General features: G+C 36.1%; 2 protein-coding genes across 3 annotated transcripts; one reads left to right on the plus strand and one right to left on the minus strand.

Annotated features, from left to right (window-relative positions):
• Nucleotides 1-254: 254 nt before the first annotated feature.
• LOC132598447 (disease resistance protein RUN1-like) lies at nucleotides 255-5,820 on the plus strand. Of its 2 annotated transcripts, none has more exons than XM_060311313.1 (5): nucleotides 255-998; nucleotides 1,555-2,656; nucleotides 2,999-3,433; nucleotides 3,526-4,473; nucleotides 4,665-5,820. In XM_060311313.1, exons 1-5 carry the CDS (start codon nucleotides 532-534, stop codon nucleotides 5,391-5,393), a joined length of 3,681 nt encoding a protein of 1,226 aa, XP_060167296.1. In that variant the 5' UTR covers nucleotides 255-531; the 3' UTR covers nucleotides 5,394-5,820. The 2 variants fall into 2 exon arrangements, with proteins under 2 accessions (XP_060167296.1, XP_060167297.1); XM_060311314.1 differs by having other exon boundaries at nucleotides 868-998; nucleotides 1,503-2,656.
• Nucleotides 5,821-6,343: 523 nt separating this feature from the next.
• LOC132598448 (nucleolar protein 56-like) lies at nucleotides 6,344-10,695 on the minus strand. Its single transcript, XM_060311315.1, has 8 exons — nucleotides 10,431-10,695; nucleotides 9,462-9,676; nucleotides 8,994-9,151; nucleotides 8,400-8,587; nucleotides 8,071-8,323; nucleotides 7,789-7,937; nucleotides 7,534-7,668; nucleotides 6,344-6,886 (listed from the first exon to the last, which is right to left on the minus strand). The coding sequence occupies exons 1-8, from the start codon at nucleotides 10,633-10,635 to the stop codon at nucleotides 6,546-6,548; spliced, it is 1,644 nt and encodes a 547-aa protein (XP_060167298.1). The 5' UTR covers nucleotides 10,636-10,695; the 3' UTR covers nucleotides 6,344-6,545.
• Nucleotides 10,696-17,037: the final 6,342 nt, after the last annotated feature.

The raw sequence follows: 17,037 nt of genomic DNA on the forward strand, positions 1-17,037 counted from the left end.
TTTGCCTCCTATTATATGCATTTCTTTTTTATTTGCATCACATCTTTGCAAAAGTTAAATTATATCAGTAGTATGTAAAGATTGTAATAAGAGCCCGTTTGGATTGGTTTATAAGTTGCTTATGAGCTGTTTTCAGTTTTTTTGAGTGTTTGGCTGGCCAGCTTAAAGTCATTTTGTGTTTAAAATAAGCTCAAAAAAATAATTGGGCTCATTTGACTTAGCTTATCTAAAGCAGCTTATAAGCTGAAAACAGCTTATAAGCCAAAAAAAAAATAAGTTAGACTACCCAACTTATTTTTTTTTAACTTATAAGCTATTTGGAGCTTTAGGCATAAGCGTATCCAAACAGGCTCTTCTCATTCACAAACTATGTACCAAAGCTGCGTAATGCATCAAGAAGTCAAATCATGAGACTATGTTTTTTCTCCTGTCAAAACGTTGACTTTCCTTCTTCCCCCTTCTTTATGTAAACTTTATGTGTTAATTTTGACAGCCTAAAATCCTTAATTCCAGTTTCTTGAGCTTTGTTCTATGGCTACTGAACTAAAGTCTCAAGTGTTCTTGAGTTTCAAAGGCAAAGACACTGGAAATACTTTTGCAGATCATCTCTATGAAGCTCTGCTGGGAGCAGGATTTGCAACATTTCGAAGTGGTGATGAAAATGAGGGAAGAGAAGAAATCAAGTTGGAATTGCAAAAGGGTATTAAAGAATCAGGGGTTTCAATTATAATCTTCTCAAATGATTATGTGTCTTCAAGTTTGTGTCTTGATGAGTTAGTAATGATCTTGGATTGTAAAAGGATATCAAGGCGTGCAGTTCTTCCCATATTTTACCATGTGGATCCTTCTGATGTTAGGAAACAAAAGGGGAGAATTGGTGAAGCATTTGATAGGCATGAAAGTGGAAATGAGTGGAAAGCTATGGTTAGAAAATGGAGGGAAGCACTCAAAGAAGTTGCAGATTTGGGAGGAATGGTCTTACAGAACCAAGCTGATGGGTAAGTTCACTAACTTTAAATACACTTGAGCAATGCTTCATCGACGATTATGAGTTTCTTTTAAACACAAATGTCTACTTTGTTAAAGTTGAAACATGACGATGATGATTTATGACAATTAACTGAGAAAATGTATTTGATTGGGGAGCAATCCTAATTAGAAGAATAGAGGAATTAAACATTGCTAAATATAATTTGGTGCTTCATTCGTAAACGTTCTAAATCAAAATGCTAGAGTTCTAAAAGTTGAAGTTTGACTGTTAACCAAGTAAAACACTCCTCCCCCTCTCCAAGAGGGAATGGGATAAGAGGAAGTTCCTCTAAACAAGTTGGTACTTCAATTTTCTCTGCTTTATGACATCAATTCTTCTCTCTTCATTTCCTTTTGAACTAAGGAGAAGTTTTAATCTATGTTAGACTTTTCTATACCATTATCTTTATTATAATTGCTTAAGATGTCTTTCCCTTAGTCTTTCTGATAACAATTTATGTACACTCTATTAGGCTTCTGTGTTCCGATCATTCATGCTGCGTGATTTTTGTTAAAACATTTCAGACATGAGTCCAAATTCATCCAGAAGATCCTTAAAGTGGTTGAGAATAAACTGAGCAGGCCAGTCCTGTATGTTTGCCCTCATCTGATAGGAATAGAGCGGCGTGTTGAAAAGATCAACTCATGGCTAGAGGATGGATCTATTGATGTTGACACTCTTGTTATTTCTGGCTTCGGTGGGATAGGCAAGACAACAATGGCAAAGTATGTGTATAATTTGAACTTCAGTAAGTTTGATGGTAGCAGCTTTTTGTCCAAGATTAGAGAAAATTCAACACACCGTAAAGGTTTAGTTACTCTTCAAAGGCAATTTCTTTCTGATATTTGCAAAAGAAAGCAGAAACCTATCTTTTCTGTGGACGAGGGAATGGCTGAGATGAGAGATGCTGCAAGTTGTAAAAGAATCCTTCTTGTTCTTGATGATGTAGATAACCGTGATCAATTGGATGCTTTACTGGAAATGAAGGACTTGTTATACCCCGGAAGTAAAGTCATTGTGACAACTAGGAACAAGAGATTGCTTAGGCCTGTTGATGTGCATAAGCTTTATGAGATTGAAGCTTTGAATAGAGACGAATCGGTTGAGCTCTTAAGTTGGCATGCATTTGGTCAACATTGTCCTATTAAAGGCTTTGAAGTGTTTTCTGAACAAGTAGCAATCCATTGTGGAGGGCTTCCATTAGCACTTGAAGTTCTAGGTGCTACTTTGGCAGGAAGAAACATGGATATTTGGAGAAGTACAATACAGAAACTGGAAACAATTCCGAATCATCAAATTATCAGGAAACTAACAATAAGTTACGAATCTCTGGAGGATGATCATGATAAAAATTTATTTCTCCACCTAGCTTGCTTTTTCGTTGGGGAGGACAGAGATCTAGCAATAGCTATTCTCAATAGGTGCAACTTTTACACTGTAATCGGAATTGAGAATCTCATTGACAGAAATTTTATAAAAGTTAGTACGTCTAACAGGTTGATTATGCATCAAATGATTCGAGATATGGGAAGAAACATTGTTCGTCAAGAATCACCAGCCGAGCCTGGGAAACGCTCTAGACTGTGGCGTTCGAAGGATTCCTTTAATGTCTTAATCCAGAACCGTGTAAGGAATGCTCTCTTATATGTCTCTTAAAGTAACAATTCAAGGGAATTAAGTTGATTTTCACTGATAGCTTATCCTTTGCTAAAACTAGCGCTATTCATGTTGATTCAGTAGTTAACATAGTTCTCAATTAAGTTCAATAAAATGGGTTGAAGATGAGGAGTACCTTTGCTTCACAGTTATATATTCTTGAACCAGCAATATTTGTAAATTTTCATTTATTGAGCTAACTATTTCTTCTTCCTCTCAGGACTGGTTATGTTCATCATCTTCTTTTTTTGTCATTCCCTTCTTAATGCCTACTTGCCTTTACTCATCATTTTCTGTCCTCTATCTGAACAGGCCACTCAAACAATTCAGGGCATTATCCTCGACATGGATATGCTCATGGAGAATGACATAGTTAACTCAAGCTTTTCCGCCATTGATTTCAAGAAACACAAAGCAAAAAACTTTCTCAAATATTCTAATCCTGAGAGAGGTCAATTCAAACAGAAAAGGTTTGGTTTTTCTCCACGGCATTTGGCAGATGCCAAAGAAGTAACAAATGAGCTGATTTTGGAAACAGATGTATTTGCAAATATGCAAAAGTTAAGACTGCTCCAATTCGATCACGTTGAGCTTCAAGGATCTTTTGATGTTTTTCCTAAGAGATTAAGATGGTTGCGCTGGTCAGAGCTGCAACTAGAATGCGTGCCAATTGATTTTCCTCTAGAGAGCCTTGTAGTGATTGAATTACAACGTAGCAGCTTGAGGAAAATTTGGCATGGAGTCAAGGTGTGTTGATAATATGCTTCATTCTTTAAGGTGTAGAAGAAACTAACTTAGTTTTATCTAACACGGTTTTCATTTCTATCTTTGTCATTCAGTTCCTTAAATATCTGAAAATTTTCGATCTCAGCCATTCCTACGAGCTTCTAAGAACACCTGATTTTTCCGGACTCCCCAATCTTGAGAAATTGATCCTTCGATATTGTACAAGCTTGATTGAGCTTCATGAGACCATCGGATGTCTAGAATCACTTACTCTGTTGAACCTCAAAAATTGCAAAAATCTGCAGAGACTTCCAGATAGCATTTGCATGCTAAAATGTCTGGAGACACTAAATATCTCTGGTTGCTCAAATCTTGAATATGTACCGATGGATCTGGATAAAATGGATTCGCTGAGAGAGCTGAATGCTGATGAAATTGCAGTTCACGAAATGATTTCTACTGCAGAAGAGGTCCAACCATGGTATGGATTCCTTCGATCCTGGATGTGGAAGGGGACAATATGTCCTAAAGTTTCACATATTAGTTTACCTAATTCTTTGGTTACTTTGAGCCTTGCCAAATGCAATCTATCTGACGATGCTTTTCCAGTTGCTTTCAGTAGCCTCTCCTTATTGCAAAACTTAGATTTGAGCCAAAATAAATTTTGCAGTCTACCAAAGGGCATAACTTATCTTACTAGACTTCAGAAGCTAGAAGTGGAAAGCTGTGGAAAGCTCAAGTCGCTCTTAGGGCTTCCCAGTATAGAACATCTTAATGTTACTAACTGCAGGTTGTTAGAGAAAATATCATATCAATCTAAATCATCTAGACTGAAGGATTTGCTTGTGTCAAATTGCGTTGAATTAGTTGAAATAGACGGAAATTTCAAGTTAGAACCCTTGAGAAATACTGAAGCAGAGATGCTTTGCAAGTTGGGCTTGTGGAACTTGGCTCCTATGGACAATGTCATGATCAATCTTACATCTAATATACTGAGTTACTACCGAATACACGGTAAAGGTTGGACTCCATCAAGGAAGACGAAGAAAGTTGTTCTTCAGGTATGTCCTGCTACCTATACAGGCGTATCTTCTCTTAAATGCAACATATGCAAATGCTTAATTAGTTATAAAGGATATGATATTTTATTTTCACTTTATCTTGCTCGTCTTTTTTCGTCTTTTGTGAGCACACACCTGGAATATTCACATAGACAAGAACTTATAAATGTTTATGGGTTATTTTTTTGCAGGGACTGTACCAACCAGGTGTCTTTAGCACTTTTCTTCCAGGTGAACATGTTCCTTCTTGGTTTAGCTCAAAGTTTACAAAAGAATCACGCACATCCTTCAAAGTGCCTACCTGTAATTCCAGAATCGAAGGCTTGAGTTTTTGTATTGCGTACAAGCGTTCCACGATTGGGCTCTCACCAAGCATTCTCCGTCCCCCACGCCTAACTCCGTCTCCAAGAATAGCTCAACTTCCCATGCGCAAAGCTCAAGGAAGACCCCTTCGTTATCGGCCAGTGCAAAATAAACCATATGAATCAACTTTTGACTGCCCATGCATTACAGTTAATAACTTAACTCGGAGTTTGAAATGGTCTTACCAGCCCTTGTTCTACGGAGTTCCAGAAGGGAAGAAGGGAATGACGTGGTTAAGCCATTGGAAACTTGAGAATCAGTTGAGTAGTGATGATGGTATAGAGGTCACAGTTACCTCAGGAGATGGAATCACAGTTATGGAGTTTGGGATCAAAATTCTGCATGGTGAAGAGCCAAAAGTGCTAGGAGAACCAAGCTGCGAAGATGCAAGTGGAGAGAGAGATATTGTTAATCCATTCTGGGATGATGTTTTGGGAGATACTAGCTCGAAGAATACTTGTTCTGTTCGGCTTCCTCCTACTTATCGTTCCATACGTGCTGCTCATGAGCCCTTTATGGAGATGGCACTGAAGAGAAATATGTCGGACTGTAACTAGGAACCTACTAATAGGCAATTACATTTCATTATACACACTCAAAATGCATATCAAAGTAAGAAATATGTTTATATGTCTAGCCATGATGAATTTCAAATAAACTTTGGAGGCTTTAACTAGGTTGGACTTTCTAGCTTCTTCTTTTTCATCTGTATTCTGCTTTTAAGCTTGAGCCTCCATGTCTGTCCAATATGTTCTGAATGTACACACAAGGAATTCATGTCCTTAAGCGAAGAACACGAGGAATCTTTTGATGGAGGAGAAACAACAATCCAGAAAGAAATGGAGGAGAAAATACAATCCAGAAAGAAATGGAGAAGCGCGCGCACCCACGGACATCAGCTTCTATGGGGCAATCAATTGTTATCATCATCAATGTACTCTCTGGACATGCCTATATTCCTCTTATACCACACATTAGAAGTATGTTTTTGCAGTCATCGTTTGGTTTATAGCTTGGAGATCTATTCCAATTACTAAAGGCATGGGAATTAGGATACAACACAAACTGGGTAAATTTGTTTTCCACCGAAAACTAGACAGCTTGCGCATAAATTTAGCAAAATGGAGAAGACCAATTAAAAAGTAATTGATGCTGCTGGAATCCAGTTACACGAGTAGACTTCTATCTATGATACGTATTACCAAAACTCAGATCAAGACATGTTACGTGAGATAGATGTCCCGGAAAGCAGAAAACAAAGGAACTTCTAATTCATACATGAACTGCACCACTACTGAAACAAATTGATTGAAGGACAGGTAGATACTGCTTGATTTTGAGGTCAAGGAGCTTGAACGATAATGCATAAAAGTAACTTTCAATGCCCATATCCAGATCTCAAAAGATATCCCTGTGACAAAAGATGCTTGTATGCTTAAATCTGGAATACAAAGGACATACACTAAAAATAAATCCAGGGGAACCAACCCACATCAAAGGAAAGCAATCACAGTAAGGCCATTCTGATTTTCTGATATTAATAACGAAGATGAGAGTTTGGTACATAGCTCTCTAGCAATACTAACTTCGTTCACAAAGCAAAACTGGAAGAACCTACGAATAGAAAAAGGGGGTGTGGGTGGGCATACAAGCACTATTTTGAAGAGGTGAGGAAGAACGTCAAGACCAAGGTTGGAAAAATTGTACATTTATTCATCATCTTGGACTTTGGACTTCTTTTTCTTCTTTTTACTTTCAACTGCAGCTTGGAGTTCCTCTCCATTTTCCTCCTTTTTCTTCTTTTTCTTCTTCTTCTTCGCTGTTCCATCCTCATGCACACCATTTGCGTTATCAACAGTCTGATCCTCTTCATGCTCTGCCTCCTGTTCTGATTTCCGTTTCTCCTTCTTCTTCTTTTCGGGCTTTGGTTCTTCGGAGGCATCGCCATTTGTGTCCTCAATCATGGGTTGAGCATATTCCACTGTCTCAACTTTGGATTTCTTTTTCTTGCTTTTCTTTGCGGAAGTCTCATCGACGTCCATTTCTGTGTCTGCAGCACACAACAAATGGTTGATAGATACCCAATGCGGAAGCCAAAATATGTATATCCAACGAAAATTCTAGGAATTAATTGAAACTGATGTTCAGCCAATAAACATACATTTAATCCATCTTTAATAATGCATGCAGATAAAGCCTAATAGCATTTACTGAGCAAGTACAAGAGAAGCATGACACAACATTCAAAACTTTTATTATACTAGCAACAAGTTGTCAAGAATGTGCACCATTCAGGTATACTTGTACCAATTCCATCTATTTGAACAACATTAAGTCTATGAGCCTGTTTGGATGGACTTATGCGTATAAGCTGCAATACAGCTTATAAGCTAAAAAAAAAAAAGTTGGGATAGTCTAACTAATTTTTTTTTGGCTTACAGCTTATAAGCTGCTTTAGATAAGCTAAGTCAAATGGGCCCAATTATTTTTTTGAGCTTATTTTAAGCACAAAATGACTTTAAGCTGACCAGCCAAACACTCAAAAAAGCTGAAAACAGCTTATAAGTCAATCCAAACGGGCTCTATATATTCTCCTTATATCTTAGGAAATGAGCATTTCATTGTGTTACGTTTAGTATGTCCAGTGTAGAGATTGTAACTCAATATGAAACCTAGCATCATGCTCCCAAAACTCACCTTTGTCTTGGACTGTTTCAATAGCAGATTTCATCACATCTAGGTTTTTTCGTGGTGCAACCCCCTTGTCATAAAAGTCTAGGCGCTCCTCAACTTGTTCACGGAGTTTCTCTCCAAAAGTAGTAGTACTGTTATCTGTAGACAAATACGGGAAAGGAAGTGAGAACGAAAAAAACGAAGAAACAAAATCTTGTATGAAAACCATTAGGTAATGAAGTGACAGAAATGTTGGCCTCTAGTCTGTAAGACACTGACCTAAGAAACAGTCGAGACGAGAAGCAATAGAACACTTGTTTGCGAGATAACGAGCCATTCGACCTTTGTTTTTTGCAGAGGCACGGCCAATGAATGAAGAATGGAATATGAGTCCATATTTTGGCGTATTCCCTTTGGTTTTCAAGGCCCTGAAACAAAATGATAGGAAGTGACACTTAGAATGTGATTAGACAAAATGTTGGTATCATGTGTAGCTGAATGAAGCAAACCTGACATGAGACAATGAGCAAGTGCAAACTAAAATTCATAAGAGCAGATTACCTGAATAGTGCCTTCTCAGCACCAAGGATCTGAAGGGTAGAAGAAGGGCACTTTGCCAAATTTGTGAGACTGCCAGCATGAGAAATTAAGCGAGCACCCACAACTTCACCAATCAGAGCAGCCAAATTTGGTGCTATGTCGTTCATTTTGGCAACCAGATAATCATAAAGATTCTTCCTGTATTCAACAAGGTCCATTACCCTCTGTGCAAATAGGTTGACATTAATCATGTCAACTGGCGACAAATCCTGGCCTGGGAATTAGAACCAAACGAGTTAACAGAAGGAATAGGCATCTTTTCCATGACTTGTAAAAGGTTAATATTATACCCATGGATGCTTTTGCTGCTTCTACAATTTCTTTTGCTTTATCTTCATCTCCAACTATTTCGGTCAGTGCTGAAATTTTGTCTTCAGACAATTGGGATTTGTCATCAACAAATTTCACAACTCTGGCATATAGGTAATTGTCATTGACAATCTTGACCAACTCCGGGAAATGCCAAGAGTACCATTCTCTGCATCAATATGTATTCAATTCAGGAATCAAAATAGAATGAGATTGAGAGTGGCCTTCAAACAAACATATGTTTCATCCATATTCCAGAAAGCCATGCAGACGCAAGAACATCGGATCTGATACCAAATAGTGGCCTAAATATTTTTTGAAATATATTATCTGTTACTGAGATAAGTTGAACTGATAGAGAAACGGCAAGGAAGTTCCAAGCATGCATCAGACTCTCCATGCAATTACACGCATGTCATACAAACACATATTCATTTGAAGACACGAAAACTACAAACCAAGCATCAGCAATGTAAGTTTACATTAGTACCAATCTGATTATGGTATGGCACGTCGTCTGTATCGTGTTAATACTGAGAACATATGAGTCGAGATAAGGCAAAGAAGAAACATACCTGACTCTCATGGCAAAGGTATTTATATCTTTATCAAGAGTATCAAGTAGGACAATTGCCTGAGTAACCATATTGTCAACACGATTAACATTGAACTTGACCTTTGCTCTGCTGTAACTGTGACTCAGACCAAGTTGGGCTTTCTCCAAATCACCGGGCTACAAGAAAAATTGCAAAATAATAAGTAGGAGTTCACATATCTGAGAATGTTTTAAACTTTTAAGATATACACTGGTTTAAGATATATACTCCTGATTGGCCTATGTTAGATAATCAAGCAATAAAGAATAGTGAATAACAAGGCTCAACTGCCTGTTTGCTGTTCCTTTTTTTATCCCAAACAAAGGCCAAAATATCAATTAAAGGCCCAAGCCACTCGAACAGATGAGATAAAAACAAAACTAGGGATACTTCAAAGTGAACTAAGGCAAGGATAAATTGTTTGGCAAGCAAAGGGAGAAAATAAACCTTTAGGTTTTCAATGAACTTCCCAAAATGCGATCGTACTCCACGCAAAATCTCTTCAACAAACCCGTTACATTGGCATGGAATCTTAGTTACTTCATGGATATGAGACCCAAGCTTAGAATCTGCCACTCCTAAACTGAACTTAGCTTTCTTACCCTCCTTGACTTTTGGGAGACTACGCTCCAAGAAGTTCTGTAGCTCCTCAGTCATTCGGCCTGGAACACCAATTCAAAAAATCCGGTCAGCACAATAAACTAACAAACAAAACTGAGGAAAAATGAAAAATAAAGTACATCAAATAGCTCGGCCTGACAGACCATTGCTTCAACCACATTTCTCAGCATTTTAACACTATCCAGTTACTTAAAACCCAACTAAAAGTAACAATTAATAGTAAATGAGGATTGGACCTGGAAACTAAAGTAGGTTAATTCTAGTAGCAGTAAAATCACACCAATAGTGCAAAAAATTCGATACATTGCACAACATATCCAGTGAATAAAACTTAAAAACAACATATTTTCAGCTTCTAAATTCGTCATTGGTAATTTTGGTGCATAAATACTTAGCTAATGCAACACAAAAATATATCAAAAGCATAATTGTTTGACCGCATGAAAATCTTGGAACACGAAAAGATATACTCTCTCGTTTCATAATAAGTGGTGTTTTTATCCTTACAAAATCAAGATAGTAAGTAATAACCCTTTTTTTTCTTCCAATTTTAACTTTGTATAAATAAGTAGAGTTTTATATATTAAAGAACAACTTCTTTTTTTCAGGAAGTTGTAAGCCCTAAGAGTGAGTAGCTTTCTTAAGGGATAAAAACACAAAAAATATGAGACTTTCAACAGCATGCACCACAATATCACTAACTCAGAAAAATTTAAACCCCATTAACATAATAGAGGTAAAACCACACATGCATTCACACAAAAGTCATACAGAAGCAAAAAAAAAAATATGAACCTTCAGAAACAGCGTTGCATTGATTGAGAGCATCAAGTGCAGATTCAAAAGGGTTAAAAGCTTCAATCTTTACTACTTTGCCAAAGCGAACAAGGTCAGTAATAGAGTTCCTAACAGCCTCAGTGTTCTGACCAATTTCATCAATACCATGAGCCAAGAACAACCCATAACCAGACGCCGACTCGTACAATAGATACAACGTCATTCTACACAGTTGCTACGAATTTCGCTTCGTTTCTCCTGTGAGCAAATGTGTTAGGTTTAGGGTTTATAAGAAGAGGTTTATAGTGGGAAAAAAAATTACGGGAAGGGAAATAAGGCTTGGGCTGTTGAGAAAAATAAGGTTTGGGCTGCATTATTTAGGGCTTCGATATGAATTGGGCTATTTGAGATTAATATGGATCATTTTTTTCCGCGGATTGTCCTTGTTCGGCGGTGGTCTTTTAATTGTTTCCTCTCAAATTGCTGGTCTTAAATTATTGTCCTTCGCTTAAAATATTTCAAAGTTTTGGGTGCAAATTAGGCTCAGTAAAAAAATAATCACAAGGCAGAGTTTCGCAGAAAAATTAAGCCTATTTGGGTGAAAGTTAGGGCCTAGCTTTTATAGAATTCCAGCAAAGTCAAAAACAAAAAATTCAGCCTTGCAAAATTTCGCAAGGCAAAAGTTTGCCTTAAAGGCTGAATTTTCGCGAAGCCTTGCCTTATGATTTTTTTTTTTAACTGAGCGAGGGTTCGAACCCAAAACCTTGGAGTATTTTCGTTCACTTTTTTAGGCGAAGGGAAAAATCAAAGACTGGCAATTTGAGGGCAAAAATTAAAGATTAGCTCCTTTGAAGGGCAAAAAAAATACTGAAATAGGTTGAATCATGACCCGCCTAACTCGTCCCAATTTTTATAACTGATTCTTTTCTGCTAAAAGTGGACATAGTTTTAATGCATTGTGGTTAACACTATACATACATTAATAGAAATCAGATGTCCGATTATGAGAATTCATTGCACATTTCAAAAACTAACTCGGAAGTTAAAGTAAATTTACTATTTGAGACAAAAAGAAATGGAATCAAATACCATCAAAATTAAATCACCGCAGTAAAGTAAAAAAATTCATCTACGCTAACTATTCTCTCATAGAAAAAACAATAAGCAATTTCCAAGATTCAGAATGATATTCTCAATGGTCGCCATACATGCTCTTAAAGAATTAAAAAGGCAAAAGTCGTAGATAGCCCTAAATTTTGCCACATTTTTCATTGAAGCACTTAAACCGAGAGTTGTACTTATTTGGTACCTAAAATTCTCTGAATTTGTACCCATTGGGTACTTTTTGCTGATGTGGCAAAAAAAGTGAAGCACACTTTCCTTGGACGTGTGGGCCACTCTTAAATGTTAATTTTCTTTTTCTTTTTTTGATTAAAAACTCACCTTTTGACTTTTCTTTTTCTTGTTTTCATTAAAAACTCACCTTTTGACTTTAATTAAAATTAAGAAGAAGAAAAAACATTGGTCCACTCTTCAGCTCCCCTCCTTCCCTCTTCGTCTTCTCCACTTTGTCTTCTTCAATTTTTTTATTTTTTTTTAGTTTCTTTATATTTTGTTCATAAAAATTAACTTAAAAAAAGGAGGAAGACAACTGGACCGATCTTCCTCCTCAATTCTTCCATCCAACTATTTTCTCACCCCTCTATTCCCATCATCTCTCTCGATTCGACTTCTTCTATTTTTTTTTTTTTTTAGTTTCTTTGTATTTTGTTCATTTGGAATATGTATCAGATTTAAGTCTCAAAAATTTCTGGCGAAGCTCCATTTTTTCCGGCAAGATTGACACAAATTAATTATTTTTTTCGGGTGAAAGTCCGTTCTTGCCCCTCGTAATTGTGGGAAATGGGATGGGGAAAATGGTTACTAGTTGGGAAGAAGGTGAAATGGGGGGTGCAGCCAGTGGGAGTTGTGCCGGCGCCGGTGGGCGGTGGTATGGGGTTCGGTGGGGAAGAAGAAGTGCATTGGGGGAGGGGGGGGGGGGGGTTGTTTGGGGTAATTAAAAAAAAGTTTTAAATATATTTTTGATTTATTTTACTAAAGTGTCACGTGTCACATTCTCATTGGACAAAGTAGCCATGTCATAGAGAGTGTAATACACTCTCTTAATTTTGCTGATTATTGTGAAAAAGGTATTCAATGGGTACAAATTCAGAGGAGTTTAGGTATCCAATAGGTACAACCCTCGGTTTAGGTACCCCAGAGGAAAATGTGGCAAAGTTATGTTGGATGGGCTAAAAATCAACTCAATATGAAATTATCTTGTGTCTGACCTATTAGATTTTCCGTTGATGGGCCATAAGCTTTTGGGCCATATTTGTTACTCCTTACCTGAAGTGAATGTACTGATATGACTAAAACATTACAACAACAACAACAACCCAGTGAAATCCCACAACGTGGGGTCTGGGGAGGGTAGAGTGTACGCAGACCTTATTCCTACCAAGGTAGGACGGCTGTTTCCGAAAGACCCTCGGCTCAATAAAGAAAAAGCATAAAAAGAGGTCAGATAAGGCTAAGAGATTCAAAGCGATATGGAAATGAAATAATGCAAGCGACACAGATAACATAGGATAATCAAAGCACAGGAAATAACAGATAATAGCAGAAATCAGAGCACAAGAAATTATACTGCGATAATGCGACTACTAATAAGACAGGATAACGAGACTAAAACATTGTCTGAACTAATAAGTATCCTATATGTAAATATTTTCTTTACTTGCGCCCCATCTTTTGTTATGTTGGGATGAATTAAGAGATTGAAGATTTACGGAGATAACTTCCTTTCAAGTGATTTTAAGTTTACTCATCTCCTTTTAATACCTTAATTCACCATGATTTCGCACCTAAAATCGGGTGAATCTAGAGATCGACAAAAGGACATGACCGTATGAACGTAAGCCACCTTCTCTCCTTTTTATTCTCGATTTTTGCTACTTGCAGCTTCTTTTGAATGTAGTCATTTGCAATTGTATCTAATCTCGAATGACCACACATCCATTCTTAGCATATGCATCTCATTAATATCATCTCCTAGATATGTTATACATTAGTGGTCCCACACTTATTCCATATAACACCTTTTTGTCTTATAATTGCTTTATATAACCTATTTTTCATTTTGATAGGTACCTTTTGTCACATAACACTTCTCTATTTTGACAATCTTGTTCTGATCATATGCGCAGATCTTTATCCGACATACTATTTTCATGGAACGTTTAGCCTAAATTTCCAACTTGATTGCATTTACAATTTAGACGCCATAATCCCATTTAATCTCAATTCAACTTCAATTTTCTTAGCATGACTAATAGCATGTTGGCCAAGGTTCTAAAATCAGCTTATTTTAAAAAGTACTTTTCAAAAAAACACTTTTGGCGAAAAGCAGTTTGTGTTTGGCCAATTAATTAAAAAAACACTTTTGAGCAGTCATTAGTGTTTGACCAAGCTTTTAAAAAGCGCTTCTATTTATATTTTTCTCAAAAGTACTTTTCAAAAAAATTCTTTTGGGTAAAAACTGTTTTTTTAGCTTCTGAAAAACTGCTTTTGTTACTCCGTAAAAACACTTATTTTCTCTCAAAAGCTTGGTCAAACACCTCACTTTTTTTCAATAAGCATTATTGAAAAAATAATTACTTTTGGGGAGAAAATAAGCTTCGTCAAACAGGCTATAAATTTGCAATGCAAATTAGTCTTACATTTGCTTATATCATAACTTGTTACTTTATAGAGCGGTTCTTCACAATTCAAACATTTGATCGACATGCCTGTTGATTTCGTCAATTAACACCTCAATCATAAGAGAAAGTAGAGAAATCACTTGTTAGGAATTACTTTGCTTTTCCTGCTCCTTGGAATGACTTTTGTAAAATTTAAGTTTACACTCGAATAATATCTAATTGAGGCTGTAAACTTTAAGTTTACTCTCGAATAACATTTGTCCCCGCCGGTGAGCCACCATTAATCTCCACCATCCTTTCCTCTATTGAAATAGCCCAAAACCTGCATTAAAACCACCATCTTAACACCGCTCATCCTAATGGCCCATCGAGCCACCACTGACTAGCCAATATTCTTGTAAACGGAGGACATTTTAGAGCGCAAAGATAAATGGAGGGGATTTTTGTACCAAATTTCACGGTTCGAGGGCATTTTTTTCCGTTGATTTTGAGAAGGGCGAAATAGGATTCTCTCTTCCTTGGCTTTGTATTTCCAGCACTTGGTAATTAATAAAGTCTCTTTCAATTGCCAAACAAACAAAAAAAACGTTGTTTAGATAATACACGTATTAAGTTATGTTTATGTATATTTTATGCATATTATGTAAAATAAGAATACATTTATTAACAATACGAATATTAAACTATTTAAAGACGTAAATATGTTTTTTTCAAAAGTAATTAATCCATAATAATTTTTCATTATTAATCACCACACAAACAATTCTAGAATTATAATCCCCACCTGACTAACATAAAAATTAAACAGTCCCTTACTTGTTTACTGCTACAATTAATTTTAACGGTTTTGTACTTTTCCTAATCTTGGAATGAAGGTAACCACTTTTGTAAACTTTAAAAATCAATAATGTCAAAGTTTTATATTAAGGACCAAAATAATTCTACCTTTATATTTAACCTCATTTTCAAGCCTCGAAAAGAAAAATGTTCTGATAATAAACGCTTTTCTTTTAATGGAGTTTATGCATGTAAAATTGGATTAATCGAACTTTCAAATAAAAAATTATTTAACCAAAATACATAAAAGTTCTACACTAGGAACCAAAATAATTCTACCTCTATGCTTATTGACTAGTAATTAGTGCGAGAAATGTTTGTAGTGTCTTCACACCTCAAACTTAATAAATTTCAACTTTTTCCCACCAATGTTTAAACTAAAACTTTAAATACTATCGATAAGCATCTAAAATAATGAAGTCACCTTGTCAATTGCTCTCAGACTTTTAAACAATAAATTACGGTGAAAGATTTAAAAGAGAAAATATCGAACAATAAAATATAAGCTGGAAATCTTGGATATAATAATGGAAAAGAACACGCTTAGATAAGTAAAACATAAATTATACAGCCTTTTTCACTACATTAAATTTTTTGGTGACATAGAGTTTACAAAAAAAGGAGTAAAAGTTAATTGAATAGTTATAGAAGTAACAAAATTCGCAATTTACGATTCAGTGGTAAATTAGTACATCTTCGTGCTGAAATAACAGTGGAAATTTCACTGAGTCTCCCTAATATCCTCTGAAAAATTCAAATTATATGCAGACTTTTTTTTTAATTGAAAACTTATAGAACCCATACCAATAAGTTATATAGTAATATATGACCAATGTCATGCTATAAAATTTCATCTTTCTGACAAAAAAATAAAATAAAATTATGTATTGGTTATTTTCCAGAAATCTGTAGTCCTAGTTATGTCATTTTGGTTAACTTTTGCATTTTTCAACTTCATCTTAAATGGTGATGTTAAATTTTGAATTAGTTAGGTTAAAAACTCGGAAGTTCTTTCTCCAACGTCATGCTAATTAAAACAGAAACATTTCATTCTCGTAAAACCCTAGTTAAACCCATCCGCAACTTAGAGCCTAGCAGCTAAAAACGGCTTATTTGAGAATTGTTTTTTTTTAAAGTATTTTTGGAGAGAAGTAGTTTGTGTTTAGCTAATTTATTTAAAAAGTGCTTTTGACTCCTTTTAATAAACAGATTGTATTTGTCTAATCTTCTTAAAAAAATGCTTTTGAGTGTCAAATTACTGAAAAGGACAAGTATCAACAAATTACTGAAAAGGACAAGTATCAATGAAACGTTTACTATCAATATTATTTTACGGAGAGAAATTATTTTAAATATCTATTATGAAAGACTTCAATTAAGTTAATACTTTTATTTAATTCAAATTTAAAAGTACATATTAAAATGTTCAATTAGTATAATACATAGAACTAATAGGTTTGGTCTTGCCCTTCAGGTATCTATCTTGCCCTTCAGGTAACGCCTGAGCTCGATTAACCCCGTGCCCGGGTATACCTTTCTGTCCGGCAGGTGCGCAAACAAGATAATCTGTTCCAACTCTTCTACGGTAGACTTAGTTGCGTCCGAATAATCCGGTAGCACGAACGATCTGGGCACACCGAAATCGTCTTCTTTGAAGTTCAGGCTCATATCTTCCTTTTCTTCACTCGAATTGGCCGAGCCTCCATTCTGTAATTGCTATTTGGTGTCTTTTCCTTTATTTGGTTCAGTAGCCTTTAGGGACGGTTCCCTTTGATTAGGGGGGTGCTTTTTCGACTGTGAACATCTCCCTTGTCGCGGGTTGCTCGCCACGAACCGTTTTTATCCCTTTCGAGATTAGAAATCTCAATATTTGATGCAATGTCAAGGGTACTGCCCTCATGCTATGAATCCACAGTCTGTCGAGCAACGCGTTGTATTTCATCTCACCCTTGGTGCCATAGAACACCGTTGTTAAATAGTCCCGGCGATGTTTACCAGCAAAGAGATTTCTCCCTTAGTAGTTTCGCTTGCCATGTTGAATCCGC

The sequence above is a fragment of the Lycium barbarum genome, chromosome 6, assembly GCF_019175385.1.
Source record: "Lycium barbarum isolate Lr01 chromosome 6, ASM1917538v2, whole genome shotgun sequence".
Lineage (NCBI taxonomy): Eukaryota > Viridiplantae > Streptophyta > Magnoliopsida > Solanales > Solanaceae > Lycium > Lycium barbarum.